Raw genomic sequence first — 19,082 nt, 5'->3', positions numbered from 1 at the left:
AGAAACAAAAATGTTTTCATGAAAAAAGCATTTTTTTTTCTTTAATTTTATTAAGAAAGAAAACAGACAGAAAAACTAAAAAATTATAATTAAAAATTAAAAAAATCGCAAAAGAAAAATCTGTTGCGCATTATCGCTTTACTTTAAACGAAAACAAAAATAATTTTCTATTTAATTTTAAGTGAAAATTGAAAATTACATATATACACACAAGCATATAAATGGCAATATAAATTTTATATTTACTCATATAGTCCATATTATAGATATTTTTCACACACATTCATGTTTGTATATAAAAAATATAAACATAAATGTAAAGTCAATCAATACACAAAAAAAGGCTTGGACATTGATATTTTTACGCTCTCATTTGGCAACGCATTTTGGTGGTATAAAACTTTTACATACTTATATGCATACAAAAAAATATAATAATATGTGAGCCTTTTTTAAAATATGTACATTTTATAGAATGTTTTTAAAATTATTATAATTTAAAAATAATTTTCGTGTAAAGAGTTTAAACTCTATTGAGATTTATTATTTTTTAAGAACAAATTTTATTTAATTTATAATAATTGTATGAATTACATCAATTATAACCAATATGACCTTTCTCAATAAGAGAAGTTGTTTTTTTTTTAAACTTTTGTAAAATTGAATACTGCACGTTCTTCATGCTTGTCCAGGACAGACAACAATTTTAATGTCATGTATTAAAATAATGAAAATTCGTACAGAGAAAGAAAGAGAGAGATAGATAAAGAAAAAGAAAGAGAAAAGAAATAGTAATGAACGAACATTTTTGATTTCCTATTAACGTATAGAAATTGAGCTGTAAAAATGACAATATAAATTTTAAAAATTTAATTGTTAAACCTTTGTTTTTAAACTTTTTAACGCAAATTAAAATATTTTTACTTAATTTTACAAAAAGCTGACAATGTTGCATTGTTTTGACCAATGAGAAAGAGAAAACTAAAATATTTAATGAATATGAAAAGTAAAAAAAAAATAAAAATTGATTTTTTATTTTAACGAAGTATTTACATACATACATATTTATAAAAACAACTATTTTATAAAACTTAAAAAAATTATTCAAAAAATAATTAAATTTATGAAATAGTAAAAGTTAGCAGCAGCAGTGAAAAATGCAATTTTCAATATGTTGTGCGAAAACTAATTGCTACTCCTGTTACTTTTCTATTTTCTGCGCTTCAATTTCGGTTATTTTCCAACTTTTTCTACATTTTTATAAAATTAAATCAATTATAACATAAAACACTTTGCAATTTGACCTAAAAATGTATTGAATTCATTAATTTCATCTAATGTTTTGTTGTTCTGCAATTTCCCATTTTTTTGTAAAATAAATTAACTAAAAGTAAAGTCAAAAAGCAACTCAAACAACATGTAATTGCAAAGTATAAACAAATAATAATTAATTAAGTGATGGTGGACATCAAATAAATGAACGATCTAACAAATGAACCAATGAATATCTTTAACAAATGAAGGAATGATTGATTTAGTTTTTGAAAAATGGGAATACATACGTTATATTGAAATGAGGCAATGTGTTTGTTAATAGAATGTACATATGTATATACATATATAAACTTATTTACTCATGTAAATATTTGACTTTTAGGAATTTTAACAGAGAACTGCAAAATTTGCTCATTCAGTTTTGAAATTTTTCCTTATATATTAGATAAAATTAACCCATTTTGTGTTGTACATGCAAACAAGATTAATGTTTAAAAACGATATTTTCACATCTTTAATATTTAAATATTTAATACTGTATTTCATAAAAGCTTTCCTTGTTTTTTTCTTATTCCAGCAACAAAAATTCCTTAAACGATCTATAGACGAAACTGATCAGGGTCCAGACAGCTTTGAGCCGCCGGTTAAATTACACAATAATGGAAATGGTCCAAATGATCCAACTCAACAACAGCAACAACAGCAGCAACAGCAACAAAATCCAAATAATCACGGTGGTAATGCTGGTGGTCCAAATGCAAATCTTGGTGGAGCAAATGCTAACGCTAATTCTGAAAATCTAACTAAATTCTCAGTTGAAATTGTTCAACAATTAGAGTTCACAACATCGGCAGCTAATTCACAACCACAACAAATTAGTACAAATGTTACAGTCAAAGCATTAACAAATGCATCTGTAAAGAGTGAGGGTGGTTCACAACAGTCTCAAGGCAATCAGCAACAGCAACAATCGCAAAACCCCAATGATAACAATGTCAATCAAAACATGAACGGTGGTATGCCACCGGTTAATAATCCAGGTGTTAATAATGTACCAGGTGGTGTTGTGGGAGGTATGGGTGGTCCAAATGTTGGAGGACAAAACGGCCCGGTAGGTGTTGGTCAAAATACCGGGGGCATAGGTTTAGGTCAAAATAAAACACTTAATAATTTAGGAAACTTAGTTGAATGTAAGCAAGAGCCAGACAATGACTTTGCTGATCTTGCGGCATTAGAGAAGGATGGAGGTGGTACCGGTAATTTTCCCGGCTTTCCGGATCTTATGGGAGGTGATTCAAATGAAGATAATGATACATTCAAAGATTTGATATCGGATTTACAAGATTTTAACCCAGCATTCTTAGACGGTTTTGAAGAAAAACCACTTATTGATATTAAAACTGAAGATGGTCTTAAAATTGAGCCCAATGCACAGGATCTGATAAATAGTTTGAATGTTAAAAGTGAAAATCCAATATTCAATCCGTCATTTGTCAATGAAAGTCCTTTAAATAAAATGCGGAATCAATTTTCTTCAAATGGACCACCTGCCAACACTGGAAATGCAGGTAATAACAATTTACCTGAATTACCAGCTGCTCAAACTTTAAAAAATATGGCTGAACAACATCAGCACAAAAACACAATGGGTGGAATGAACTTTCCTCGACCACCTATGCAACCACCCCAACAAAATCAAATGCACGGGGGCCCAGGTGGTAATAGGTACAACGATTTTGGTCCATTCGGGAATGATTTCATGCAATCTGCTGGAAACGGTGGTCCAAACGGTGGAATGGGCGGCCAAGGACAAGGTGGTAATGGTAATAACTCAAATTCAGGTGGCGGTATTCCAACACAGCAGCAGATACCACCACAATTTCATAAGGGTGCTCAACAGTCATTTGTTGATATGAAGCAAGAGCTTTTTTACTCCTCACAAAACGAATTTGATCTCAAACGTATGCAACAACAACAACAAGTTGCAGCAACTGCCGCAGCGATGCAACAACATCAACAACATCAACATCCACAGCAACATCATCATCAGCAGCAAACACAACAACAACAACAACCAACACAACAACAACAAGGTGTACCTCAACAAAATCCTAATGGTCCTAATGTCCCTCTCGGCGTTGGACCGATGGGTCCAAACGCTATGCCAAATGGCTCAAAAATGGGTATTCCGCCTACTGTTTTTCTTAGTAAGCAACAACAACAACAAGCGGCTGCAGCAGCAGCTGCCGCTGCAGCACAAAATCAAAATCCACAATCACAATTTCCGCCTTACGGATCATCAATGTCACAAGGAAACAATGGTGGACCAAATATGGGTGGTCCGCCTTTTATGACTAGTCGAGGTGGTCCCGGTATAAATCCAGGTGGACTTGGACCTGGTAATATTATGGGCGGTCCAAATGGACCCCAAATGTCACAATCAGCACAAAATGCAGCTAATGCTCAAAGAGGTGGTGCTAATGGGCCACAACAACAGCAACAACAATCACAACAACAGCAGCAACAACAAACAAATGCTGGAGCAAATATGGGTACTAATGCGCAAAACAATAATCAAACTGGTAATAGCGGTGGTAATAATGGTGGAACAGGTGCTAATACTCAAACGACTACTCTCCAGATGAAACAAACTCAACAATTACATATTAGCCAGCAGAGTGGTGCACATGGAATTCAGGTTAGTGAAACTTTTGTTGTTAATTTAGTAAGTTTTTTTTTACTTAAATAAATTTTGTAACGACTTTAATTTGGTAATTCGATGTTTTCTTTTTAAGTCTCGATGATAATTCTTTCATGTCACTTTCTGTTATTTGAAATTTAACAAGACAATTATTTTGATAGTTGTAATATTCATAACTGTGAATCTTGCGTTATAATAGATTTAATTTACAAAATTAGAAATGGTTTGTAAATTTCAAGAAACAAAAACGGAATTTACATTAATTTAATTAATTTATTTTTTATTAATTTTTAATTAAAATCAATTCCAAAAAGAAAGCAACAAACAAAATTTTTATTCTCTTACGATTAATTTCACACATTATAATAAAAAATTCGTGAATAGGTACATATTTTATTTTAATGCATACATTCTAATATGTTTCGTTTGTATACAAAGCAATTAGATCTTTATCCTTTAGTTACTCCTTCCATATAAACCAATACTTACAAGTATTTTATTATTCAACAAGATCCCTGTATTTGATTCCGCTATTGTAATTGAAAGTCCATCATGGTAATCCACATGAAAATCGTCATATCATCATAGTAATGATTATATAGTAGCTACATTACATTAACAAAAGGTCAACATCACTACTGTAATAATATTCCCGAGGGTTATAAAAAAAACTTACATTTAAGACTCCTTGGAAACAAAATGATATGAAACGAAATTTTCTTGAAAATATGAAGTTGTAAATGCTATAGATAAACCTTCCACTATGAATTCAAACATACGCTTATGTAAAATATATGAGTATCTATAAGTAGGGTAGGTACGTTTGTAAGACAATTTAAAATTCCGCAAAGGGTTAAATTGACTCCCTCATTTCATTTCATTTTATTCCATTTCATTCCATTTTCATTTCATTTCTTCATTCTCATTTTAGTTAATTTTGCTGTGGTTTTACGTGGTATATGTATGTAATATATTTAAAAGAAATTTTAAACATTCTAATATGTATTTCTAAAATTCTAAGTACATAGATAGATTTTAGGTTAAGTAATATTTTGAAATTGATTTTTGTTTGCTAGTTTTTAAAAAGTTTCTTATCATTACTTATCGAAATATTTTTGAACAACCTCATTTTCGAAATAATGGTATGTTTTCAAAACAATAATTAAGTACATATGTTAATTTTTTAGAGCGTTTTTCTCTATTTAACTTAATCTTCGAATATTATCCGAATTATACTAAATTTACTAATATTTAGTAATTGTGACTGTAACTAGGTAGGATCTTAAAATTTTTCAATTCGTTATAAAAATATATAAATAAAATAAATGTATAAACCACTTAATTTTTAGACTTAAATACAAAAATTAACTAATTAAATTGTTTTTTCTTGAAATTATTTCAAAAATTCGAATATAAGTAATTTAGTTCAAGTGTGTTCTCTATAACACTTAAACAATTTATAACTCCTGTTACTAATTTCGTTCTCAATTTTTAACTGAATGTTCGTCTCTCATTTTTGTATTATTTAATTGCTAAAAGATCTTATTTTATAATAAATTTTGCTTATATAGCAAGATAATTGTTTTTATTTATATTTCTTTTTTTTTTCATTTTATAAACTATCACTTAACACTATGAAACCGATATCCATTTTTAATCTGTATAATATTTTTTCGGCTTTGTAGTTATACGACAATCTGTGGTAAACTACAAATATACATTTGTGAATTTATTAAAAACAACAAGAGAAATACAGAACAAGAATTAAGCATACATTTATAATTCAAAGAAAATATCTCAATATCAAATTTATACATACATCTGTATCTACATTTATTTGGCTGTAAAAGGATTGAAACGCTTTCTCCTTGTTCTCAAAAAAAAAAAAAAATGAGAAAAAATAAAATTTCATTTAAAAACAAGCATGAAAGAAAAAAAACAGCAACTAATTGTTATAAAAAGTATGTGTACTCGTAATACAAACACATACATTTCAACATTTATATAATTAGAAATGAAATCCTTTCAATATCCTTTCTTCACACCATGATTTTAATTTTTGGTTTTAATTTTTCGTTAGAAATCGAAAAAAAATTTTTTTTGCGTGTGTTTTCTCATTTTTCAAATAAAAACGCTAAAAATAATTGGATAGCAACAAAAATTCTTGACTTTAAAATATAGGTTCAAATACATATACACACACAAATATACAAATGCATATGTGTTATATAAAATTTTACACTAAATTACAACAAATGGAAAAGAAAACAATGTGAGTGAATAATAAATAAAAATACAAATGGATTGCAGAATGAGAATTTTCAAAAGTGAAGTGAGCACGAAGGAAATAGTGTAGTAAAGTAAATTTTTGGAAAGAAAGAGTAGATAGGGATATTAAGCGAAAACAAAAAATACATGGTTACATTACACGCTTATACAATATATACTTTGTGTATCTAATCTATATATATTTTTTCAGGTACACATGAAAACATTTTTTTATACATGTGTATATATAAAAATGTGTAAATAAAACCACAAATATTATCCGAAAAGAGAAACTAAAATCCATTAAAATTTTCTGTATAATAATTTTAATGCCTCAATGGACGTTATTTGCTTTCTTCCTGATCTTTTTGAAATAATATTTATACGAGAGTAATATCTACACACACATATAAATATGAGGTATGTCCCTTATATATAACTTTGCAATACACTTACATAACTGAGAATATGATGAAGCGTATTTACTAATATTTTAATATAATTTGTATCCTTGTTCTAAAAAGAGTGCAAATATCCTTTGTCACTCTGTTTATTTTTTTTTTTGCATGTGCATATACCTATGTATATGGCATAGCAAGGATTTCTATAAAAACATAACACAACAAGTCAAAATTTATTAAATTAGTAAATCTTTTTAAAATTTGAATTTTTTTTGGTATAAACTCTCTATTTTATAATGCGCATGCTGCCGTATTTCATAAAGAGGGCAACATTAAATTTTTGATATAGGTACAAATGGTTAGAGGAACATTGTTGCTGTATCTTAAAATATTTAGATATTTTTTTTTTATTCATGGACAAAATGTTCACACGGACAAATCTTTAAAGAATTTCTGTATTAGTTTTTTTTTTCTTTTTTGTTTTGAATTTGATTTTTTTGTTATAAAAGTTTGCCTTATTCGAGTTGAAGAAAATTTACTGAAATATTATAATTTTGTGTTTAATAAGAAAAAATAGAGTTGATCATGTCAACTATGTGATGTCCGTTATCATAGAGAAATAAGTAATCCAATTACTTATTTTTCTATGCCGTTATTCTCTTGGCAAATTTATAATACCCTTCCAACACACTTTAGCATACGGAAACAATAGTTATCGTGTTACCATATTAATTTTTGCAAAATTTCAATACTATAATTTTAATAGTTTATAAAATATGAACTAACAACTACTGATATTTGTATGTCAACGATTTTTATTACATATAATAGCCTCAATAACATACTTGTTTGCGCGAAATTTCTATATTATAGCTTGAATATTTTCTAAGATATAACCGAGTAAGTTTTGAAGTTGTAGTGCAGCTACATAAACCACTGTCTTGATCACATCCGATTTAAAAAGGGTACCGGCAATTTCTTTTATAAATCATTTGTGGAAATTTGCTGAGCTTAGCTCAATTAGTTTTTGAGTCTTTTTCACAGATGAACAGAAATGGTTATATTGACTCAGAATTCGGCACTGATCAAAAACATATACTTGCGCCTATGTCTCAGACAGCAGTGTTACGAACGGTAAGGCAAATTTCTAATACCCTTCGAATATACATTCGTATGGGTATAAAAATTAAAATTCCCTTATTTGTTGATTCGAAAGGATAATTTGTACCTTTTTTTTGACATTCACTGTTCCGTACACTTTTTTTTACATGATGGAGTTTTGAGGAAGAACTTCTTGTTTGATTTTGGTTTTCAGTTTCGATTCTATTTTTGGTTCAAAATTTTTAGCCAAACTAAAAGGGTTTTAAGTGTAAAGTCTCTCAATATGAATATTTTTTTTTTTAAATTTATCGATTCCAAATTTTTAAATAAATTCCCTAATTTTAATTCACAAAATATTTCCATATTCTATATCAAGAACTAAGCAAAACACTCAGAGTAGATACATTAAGTCTTATTCAAAAAACAGGTTTTCCGAAAATATCCGAAAGTATTATTTTCACATTTAGTTTCACAAAAGTATGTAATTTTGTGTTCAACTGAAATTCACTTTTCCGTATCGCGGCAATGCAGAAAAAATACATATTTTCAATGTGATATCATTTCCAATGAAATTCAGTGTTTAGTAACAAATTGTACTAATCTTATTGCATCTTACGGTCGCATACAATTTTTTAAATAAATTTGCATTCAAAATTTTTAATCTTCTTGAACCCAAAAAAAAAGGAAATATTTTCGTGTATATGTACATAAAATTATTGCATTAATTTCTTTATAATAATTTTTTATATCATTTTTAATAGCTGTCAAGTAACATACAAAATTCATTTCCAAATGTTACCAAAACAAATGTACTGTTGCGTGTACAAAATGTACTTTTCTGTGAATTTTAGCCCATTTGCAATTCTTGTAAGCATTCTATATTTTCGGCTCATTTTTCCTATATAAATCTGAAATTTTTTGATAGAAAGATATACTTTACCAACATAATTATTTACCAGTTTACCTAAAACTGGTTCAATATCGGATATCGCGATGAAATTTCAAATTTTTCAAGTAGAATATAAAAATCCTCATAAAATTTTTATTTTGATATCAAATAAATCAAAATGTAGTGAGTGTCATTTGGATGAAAGTATAAAATAAAAAAAAGCATTTATTTTAACATGTTGGCAAGTGGTTAAATATTTGATTTATCGATTCGTATGGATTTTTCTGTCTTTCCAATATTTTGAATTTTTGTTCTATACCTTTGTTGTCGAATCCACACCGTTCAGTTTATATAATAAAATTTTTAACATGAAAGAACATTAGTTCACATATTTTTAAAAGGAATGCATTGTTAATGAAAAATAGTTTCTTTAATTCATTAAGTAACTCTAGGTAACCGCAATTAAAAAATTTCCAAATTTAATTTTCCAGAAATATTATTAAGCAACTTTATAAGTAAATCGATCTTAAAAATTAGTGTTAAAAAAATTTTAATTTTATATTTTTAATTAGTTTAAATGTGTATACACTTGTAAAGTTTTCGTTTACTCTACAACATATTTAAATTTCGTTCAAAAATGTAGTGTTGTTCATATAAACGCTTGGTCACTTTAAACTTTGACTTTACAAATTTTAATTTGACTTGATTGCTATTTTGATTTGAAAGATTCTATTTCTGAAGGTCCTTATCGTCTTTCAAAGAATTTTTGACCAGATATGTGACTTCAAAAAGTTTTGATTTATTACCTGCGGTCATCTTTTAATACCCGATTTTATTATTAATAGATTTTCTTTTTAAATTACTGCTTTTGTTTATAAATTTTACAATTGCACTTGACTATGTAATTTAAATTATTTTGTTTCACATCAGAAGATTCTTATTTAATTTCATTTGACCCACTTGTAAGAAACTACAGAAAACTGCTTCTGTAATCGTTACCTCCATTTTATTTTCGTAAAAAATTCTTTAAAATCTTACAATTTCATAGTTTTAGAACCTAACTCACATATTTATACAATAACGAGGTAAACTTTTTTTCGGAAATTTATTAAAAGAAAAACTCGTACATCTGTTATGAAAATTAGTAAAGTAAAGTCAAAAAAAAATCCGAAATTTTACGAACATTTTCATTTTAAAAAATATTTTTGTTTTTATCTACATACGTTGTACATACGAGTAGATATTATATGAAAGTATAAAACTATTCAAATAGCAAATTTCTATATTCAAATAAAAAATGAGAAACAATAAAAGATAAAACAAAAGTTTGAAATTTTTGGTAGCGGAGTAAGATGTGTAATGCATACATAAATGTGGTACCTACCTCAATTATCATTATTATTCTATGGTTCTCCACCATCAGCACTGAATGATCTCTTACCTCCTCCCATACATGCAATATGATATAAAAAAATCCATAATTTATTATGTTATTGCACTGTTGTCGTTTGGTGCCTTTTCTATTTTTTCGTGTTATATAAAATGAAAAAGTTTTGTCAAAAATTTGCAACTTTTTGAATTGAATATAAAAATTGTAAAAAAAAAACAACAGAAAAAAGAACAATAAAAATAACAAATGGAAAAAAAACACTCGTCCTTATCTAGCACCCGAAAATCTGAAATAGGTTAAAATGGTTGTTACAAGTTTTTCTCATTTCTAGTTTTTTTTTTTTTGTATTTAAAATATGAGATTTTGCTAACATAACAGTGGAATTTTTGCGATAGGCAGATAAATTTTTATTTTTCGTTTTTTTTCAATTTTTGGAAAATATCACTAATAGCTACTAAAACAACAAAACTTTTTATATTTTAGTAAATCTGTTCTTCCTGTTTTTTACACCTTTCATATTATGCGATTACAAATAAGGTTGATTTTCATTTTTTTTTTGGAATTTTGAATTTGAATTTTGCAATGAATGTATACAATAAATTTATAGGAGTGTTATTATTTTCTCAGATGAAATATATAAAAAGAAAATTCCAATAAATATTTTGTGACTTATAAAATGGGGGTTATATAATTTTGCTATGTTTTCAATGGTTTTATTAATCAAATTTATTATTTTAAAAAAAAAAATTTAATTCAATGATTAATTCAATTTATTCGTGTTGTGATTTGAAAGTGGCGGCGATAGAAAATTTTCCCATGATTTTATTTTAAGGTAAAAAAGTCTATTTTAAGAAATGAGATGAATTCTTATAATGTCTTTGAATATTTTTTAGGTTGCCCTCGTTTATTATAATGCCGAATTTTTAAGAAGCAAAAAATATATTTTATTATACTTGTCTCATATAATTTGCACTTTTTGCTGGCCAAGGCTTTAAAATATTTGTTTAATTCCCTCAAGTATGTATGACGTTTCGTTATACTATACTTATATTGTTTTTTTTTCCATAATTAAAGTTCCTAAATTCTTACTCAATAATTAGTTACTAATTTATCTAAAAACAACTCATTTCAGGCAACGTTTAACTGATTTTTAGTTTTGGCTTGTTTTGCGTGAAGAAAAGCAAATTGGTGGGTCTGAAAATTAAAGTTTTCACAAGACCTGTAAACTATGAATTTAATGTTCTTTACAATTACATAGTTTTTGTTTTAAATTCTAATATTTGTCTTTTTTCTCGTTTCGTTTCATTGCAAAACTAATAAGATTAGTCCAAGGAAAATTAAAATACATTTATCAAATAAATAATACCTATGTATATAAAGAAGTATTTGAAACTTAAGGAAAAAAATAAAATGCAAAACTACATAATAGAGTTGAAAGACTTAAAAATTTTGTGAAATTTCGTATTATACCATGTAAAATAATTTTAAAACACACGTGCATACTTTAAAAATACATAAAAATTTTACATTTGGCTCTATTTTTTCTTTCCTATCATTTTATGCTTTCTCTTTTTTAATTTGCTTTATTGCATTTGCATAGATTTAACGATGTAAAATTTTATTGGACAGTATCGTTTCAAATAGAATTTTTAATCTAAGTTTTGAAATATTTTCATTTTCGAAGAGCCCTTTAAATAGAATTATAAATATTGTACTTCACTCGTATCCATCATATAAGCTACCGAAGTAAAATATATGTATAATAAAAACTTAAGTTTAGAGATATCTACTGAAATATTACAAATATAAATATGACAGCGGAAGCTATTATAAAGTTGAAAATGTAATTTTTAATTTGGTTAATGCAGACAAAAAACAAAATTTATTTAAGAGTTCGAGATTAAAAATTGAAGTTTGTCCAATGAGCTTCAGTATAATGTCGAGTTGAATTAGAGAAGAAATTTAACATACTAAAGATATCGGAACCGCACTTAGGGCCAATCGTATTTTTCAATTTTCCCCTAATACATAAGTATGACTGGTGTGAGTACTTACATTAAACAGTATACTGAAAATAATGTACTTTTCAGCAAACATTTTCTGATCACAAAAATAGAAACACGCAATTTTCCCTTATAAATCAAAAACTCCATATAAGCGAGTAGAATAATAAAAGCTAATTTTTCTTACTAATTAAGCTAATAAAACGTAATACACTTCAAAAAGAATAATTAAATTATTGAACTTCAGAAATATCTGCATATGATATTTTCATGAAAAAAATGTTTGATTCGAAAAGGTTAATTAGAAAGTGATCGAACATGTTTGATTACGGTTTGATTTTTAATTTCTCATGTTTGATAAGGTTTAAATTATATAAAAAAACGTTAATTTCGATTTGTTTATTAATCAATCGAAATTATTTTTGTTTAGTAGAAAAATTTAGTAGAATTATAGTAAAAACTTTTCTTTATATTCATTTTCTTGCATTTAATTATGAGTTTGATATTTTTCGATTTATCTTTTTGTTATTTGGTTTAATTTTTATTTATTCATCAATATAGTTGTCTAATGATTTAATACAGAAATATACTGAGTACAATAAACCTATTTTATTTCCCTCATTAATTCCGTTTCTTGGCGTGTATAAATACGTATCGTAAATGCAATTAATGAATATACAAGAGTGTTTTTTTTTATTTTAAAATATTTTTAATAATTTATATAAAAATTTCGATTTTGCTAATGCCCTCTCTATACATTTAAAAATTCATTCAATTTTTCTTTATTTATAAAAAATTTTTGTTAGCTTTTCATATTTTACTTATTTAATTCAAATTTGTTTCATATATGTATTTTGTTTATGTACTCTTATTTTTTTTTATTGATTATGCAAATGACATCAACTGTATTTGGTATTACAAAATAAATGTATATATATATGTGTATCACTCGTATATTTTCGTAGCTAGTGGCATGCAACAATATTGTAATCAGTCCAATCAATTTCATCATTCGGTGTTATAATGTGAATATTATCACTTAGTATAATTTATTTTTGCTTTTTAATTTGAAATTATTGTAGAAAAACTCCATAATTTCATTCCAATACACCCAAACGTATAATATGTACAATTATTTATTTATTTATGATCGTATAATTTCGGTATTATACGTACTGGCTAGTACATTTTTATGCATATATACATATAAAATATGTGTAGTTATAACATTTAGGTTAATTTATGTAATGGCAACAAGGAAAAAAAAAGAGGTTAATATTTTTATTTTATTATTTTATTTTCTATCCAAATTGAAGATTCTTTGTGCAAAAACTGAATCCTTAATTCAATCAAAGTGGAATTTTGTATTTTTTATTTTCTTTTTAGTTTATAATTTAATTAAAATGGAAAATAAATTTGCATTCATGTTTACAAGAACATACGTACGTATAGATACATGTATAGTATTTATGATATATAAATCGGAAATTTTCAATCTTTTATATTGGTACCTGTACCTATTAGGAAAATTATTAACATATGAAAAAAGGTTTGCCCATAGTTTTCGAGTGAAAATATAAAACTATGACAATTCAGTATTTCAAAAAACAAAAAATTAAACTTCAGTATTTCGAAAAACATGAAAACAACATGTTCTGCAAAATTTATAATATATGTACATATGTATATTTTTTCAGACATCGTGGAAATAAATGAAAATTTTTTAACTTAAACTCCATTAATTTTTGTGTGTATTGTAAAATTTCAAAAAGTATGAGACTTAATAAGCCCGTGTTCGATTATCTGTTTCTCTATACTGTATCACCAAAAATATTTTTAAATTTTATTATTACAAGTCAATTAGTTTAAACAGTATTCAAAATTAGATTTCAAGAGCTGAAAAAGACTGAAATGAATTTATTCTTTAATAAGATAAAATCTGTTATATTCATTTAATATCAAATTTTGAATTTACATAGATCTAATTATATGAAATCGAATTTTTGTAAATAATCCGGTTTTTACTATTTGTAATGCAATTTTGTAAATAATAAATTTTGTGCATTAAATTTTTATTACTGTTAATATTTATACGTTTTAAAGCTGAAAAATTCCAGAATAAATATTTATTCAAATTTTTTTTTTCTTTAGAATGTACATAACGTATAAATACATACTATTGTGAACAGTGTTCGAATACAATTTACAAACAGAATTTATTAAAGCAAGAAAAAAAATTAAAATATAAAGGTGAGAAAAAGGATTAAATCACATACAAAGTGTTTTTATTTAAAAAAACAAAAACTTTAAATTAAAGAGAAGAAATTCATTTATTCTCTTCAAAAATATTACGGTTAAAAATTTACTTGAACTTTGAAAGTAAATTTAAAAATAAAAAAATTAAGTGGTACAAAAAATTAAAACAGTAAACTGAAAATATCTGAGTCACTTACTTACTCCACTTAAACGTTATTTTTATTTAAATACTTGATATTTTTCTTTATATTTTGTTTTTTCTTTTTTACCCACACAGTTGAGTTTCCCTACTTTTTTTTTCAATTTTTGCCCTTATTTTCGCCATTTCTCTGTTTTTACAATTTTTCTTCTGTTTATTTTTTGTATTTAACTACTATTCATATTTTTTTTAACAATTATTATTATTGAAGCAAAAAAAAAATGAATTCCTTCACATTTCTTTCTACTTAATGTACACATTTTTATACATTTATTTTATTACAAGAAAAAAAAAAGAAGTATAAAATTTTTAGTAAACTTCACTTAAATTTACTGTTTTTTTTGTTTAATATTTTAATTTTTTTGCTATTGTAACTTTAACGTTGTTTTTACCTCGTAAAACAAAAATTAGTCATATTTATATCTTTATTAAGTCGTTATTATTTCGCTTTTTCTTATATCGCGCTTAGCATATACATAATTCAACCTAAATTCAAAGAAAAAAAAAATTATTTGTATTTGCCTATATGTATAAGACTTTGAATTTTAAAAAGATTCATTTTCTACTTTGTATTTTTCAAGAAACCAAAAAAATAAAAAGGAAAACAATTTCTCTGTTGCTGCTCTATAGACTCTACTATGTATACCTTATGTAGTAAACTACCTACATTTATTATTTATTTATAGATAAATGCTTAAGAGATTGTACACTAATACAACCTACTGCTGTTAGTTATAATAGTAATTTTTTTTCGACTATTGTTCAAAATTACATAAAAAAAAAACATTTTTTCTCTTAAGTTTCAATAATGATAAAAACATTAAAAAGAAATAATTTTAAAAATTACTTTGTAGACGAGTGAAAAGTAATTGTTTCTGTTTTTTGAAATTAATGAAAAAAAATAAATTATTAAAAATTTTAATATTTTAATGGAATTATTAATGGAAAAATGTAAGATTAACTAAGGCAATTAAGTTTTTATGTGGGTGTAAAGAATTTAAAGAAAAACGGGTTACTAGGTTTTTTATATTTTGGCTGAAAATTGCTCTTCAAAATATCGATTGAATTTATCACCTTCAGAAACAAAATGACTTGATTTGATAAAGATTAACTTTCCTATAATTTTCGAAAAACTCAGATAAGAAAATGCGTAACATGCATGTAAAGAATTGTTTACATATTGATATTACATGTAAAAATTATACAAATATTCGAATTTCAAGATTCGAATTGAAAGACAATTGAAATAAGTAGGAAGCCAAAATATCACGATTTCAAATCGAACCAAATCAAACACCAAAAAGGTAAACTAATGGCGTGCACGATGATAAAGGTATAATAATCTGTATATGCATTTAGTTAATGCGCCAAATCGATTAATATCGAAATAATTGCAGCGGAGAATATCAGGAATTTTCTATCATGGAAGTAACGTTACCATGCGTTCTCTATTAAATTGACTTCCTTTTTGGTCAAAATGTTTTTTTGTGAACTTTGGAAAATGTAAAAATTTCCAATTCTAAAAAACTTCAGTAGCATCAATAAAACTTAATTTTGAAGATATTTTTGTATGTAAAATTTAAAAATTTAGAAAATCTTATTTTGAAGTTTTGGAAAACATGTAACAAATTGTTTCATATTTTCAATCCATCTTTATAATTGTTGCTATTGTTATAATCTATGTGTAGATTAAATTTCAGAGGGTTGAGGGAAAGAGAATTTCCCAAACTGTGGGAAATTAATCAAATTTTTTTGTTTTGTTTATTTTTAAACGAATCCGAGTTTACCTTTGGTTTAAATAAAATAAATGCTAACAGAAATACAAATTTTTTAGAAACAATCCTATTTCTATAACTTCAATATTTTTTATTCGAATTTCTAATTTCTAATTCTTGTCATACTTATTTACTTATTCTGCAATATTAACGTTTATTAGAAATTGTTACTATATAAAATCGTTAGCCTGTTAGTATAAAATGATTTTAATGGTTTTTTGTAACTGCTGGGATTATGTTATTTTAATTATGCTTAAGTAAAATAAACAAATATTAAAAGTACCACCTAATATTATTTTTAATTTATTTTATTAAAGGTAATCAACGCACTTATACAATGTATACTTTTTTTCTTCACTCTTTGTGTACCCATACTTTATTATTACGAATTTCTTTTGTAAAACATTCAAGGGCTTTGAAAAAAAAACTATTGTATTACAAATAAAATTGTTGTACTTGTATAAAACGACTGGTTTAACATTGAACCGACTTGATATACTTATTTTTTTATTCAACTGTATGGCTACACTTAAGTATGTACATATACATATGTATGTAAGAATATAATGTATAAATAAGTATGTTGCATGATGAATATGAAATTTGCGCAATTACTAATTAAATTGTTTAAATACACAAAACAAAAAATATTATGAAAATTAAATTTTAAACTAAAATCAAAAATCTCTTCAAAAGAAAACCACAGCGTAATTCAAATTATGCACGTACCTACACCACCACCATCAATATTGTTGTTGTTACGATTTGTGATACAAACATACGTACATATTTAATGTTGATAAATACGTACTTACATAATATGTGTACGTATGTGTAGTCTAATATGTTCATGTGCTAGAAATATTCAACCTTACCTGATTTCTATACAATAAAATCTATGTGTAGTCTAGTTCACTGCAGCTGGCTTACCATGAAGGCTAAGCTAAATTGAAGTTAACCGCATTTTATTGAAAATTTTATTTTCTCTTTCATTTTGTAATATGTTTAAAATCAAATTTATCTCTCTCTTTCTCTCTTTGTCTTTTATATGATCACTTTCAGATTTTTTTTTATTTTGTTTTTCTTCTTTACGTATTATGCTCCCAAATTGACATTGAGAAAATTTTTTATTAATATTTTCCAAGATTTTTTTTAACTTCAATAAAATCAAAGAGAATAAAAATCTGTAATTTGGCAAATTCTGACTAATTTTTTTTATATTTATTTTCATCAAAAAAAAATTATATCTAATAAATTGAAAAGTAAAAACAAATGAGAAAGTTATAAAGAGAGAAAAGGATCATAATACCTCATAAGGATCATAAAACTATTATAGAATCCTAACGAAAATTTCCACTAAATTAAATTCCAATTTGTATGGAAAATGGAACATGACTGGACTTTTTTCTGCTAAGTTAAAACTCTTGGGACGCGTTTTCGTTTAATCTTTTGCACAATATTTCCTTGATATTAATTTAATTATAGTTTGGTTATATTAATTAACTTCAATTGAATTAAGACAACCTAAAATCGAAATGAATTAAAAATTTTCATAATAACTCTAAGAATATAAGAATAAAACGTTTCTTAATTATTATGCTCGCATTTGAAATTGTTTTTATGTTCGCATAATAACAATTGAAAACTTTAAGATTAAGTTCGTCCTATTATAGTAAGATAATAGAAGGCTTAATGCTTAATAAGATATTATAAAACAACAATATAATGAATATTTTAAAATTCAATTGAAAAGGGGCCTGCAATGAAAATGTTTATGATTTTTGTTATTTGTGGTTATCTGATCTCATATACGATTCTTTATCTATAAATTTTAAATTAATTTTTGAGGAAATCTCTTTCAAATTTTTATGAAATCCTTCCCAATTTTCACAAAATTGGAAGCAATAGGAAAAAATGAGAAAATATTTTGATTTTTATGTGTAAATAAAATAGCAATTTTAACTGGTATTGTAATTTTTTATTTTTATGAAATTCCGGATGTTAGTGTTATTTTTTTTTTTTGTTTTTCCTTTCCGTCTCTAACATTTATAGCAATTCTTTGAAAATAAAGTACATACATATGTATAACCAGATGTGCACACATAATATTATATAAATGAAATGATGAAAAACACGGGGAAGAAATAATTTTAAAAATCGTATCTATCACATACACATGTGAAAAATGTTTTAATTTATTGCATATACGTTATCCTTTTATTATTGGCAGTTGCCTAGAAGATATTTCGGCTTTATTTGGTTTAAAAGAAAGCAAAAAAATTAATAAAACAGAAATTTTTAAATCATGATTTTCGATTTCATACGTTTTATTGTTAAATTAAATTTTTGTATAACACGAACTTGGAATTCTTCAAAATGTAATTTTGTACGTAAACCATTATATTTTCTCGTTATTGACTTCTAAATGAGAAATGATTGCGTATCAGTTTTTTGTGGCATATTTTTATTTTATATCAAAATTTGTGAATTACGACCACCATTTGTTTAAAATAGGAAACCATAAACCTCCGACTTATTCAGATTTGTAACCGACTTATTCAGATTTCATTTCAAACTGCAATTGCGTATATATCCGAATTGTGCATTTATTCATTTTCTATTTAATTACAAAAATTACATTTGAGGAAAAAATGCAGTGTATATTAAGCAGTTTTTCTTATTTACTTATTGCAAATAAGCGTGTTCGGATGTATGTTTTTATCGGGATTTCCAAATCTTAAGATCATTTCAAGCCATTTTGTGAAAAGTTGAGATTACATAAAAATAATTTGAAAGCATTTTGTGTTCCAAAAATAAAAAATTA

At 25.7% G+C, this 19,082-nt stretch overlaps 1 protein-coding gene across 1 annotated transcript in view; it reads left to right on the top strand.

Annotated features, from left to right (window-relative positions):
• Positions 1-19,082, top strand: part of LOC129606275 (neurogenic protein mastermind) — a 73,023-nt gene that overhangs the window by 16,564 nt on the left and 37,377 nt on the right. The window contains exon 2 of the mRNA XM_055516507.1: positions 1,853-3,973. Within this exon, the coding sequence (XP_055372482.1) occupies positions 1,853-3,973 (2,121 nt within the window). The remainder of the gene's footprint in view (positions 1-1,852; positions 3,974-19,082) is intronic.

Source organism: Condylostylus longicornis, unplaced genomic scaffold (genome assembly GCF_029603195.1).
Source record: "Condylostylus longicornis isolate FDR11 unplaced genomic scaffold, ASM2960319v2 ptg000018l, whole genome shotgun sequence".
Lineage (NCBI taxonomy): Eukaryota > Metazoa > Arthropoda > Insecta > Diptera > Dolichopodidae > Condylostylus > Condylostylus longicornis.
Note: the sequence above shows the minus strand (reverse complement) of the source record. Positions and strands in the feature narration are given on the sequence as shown.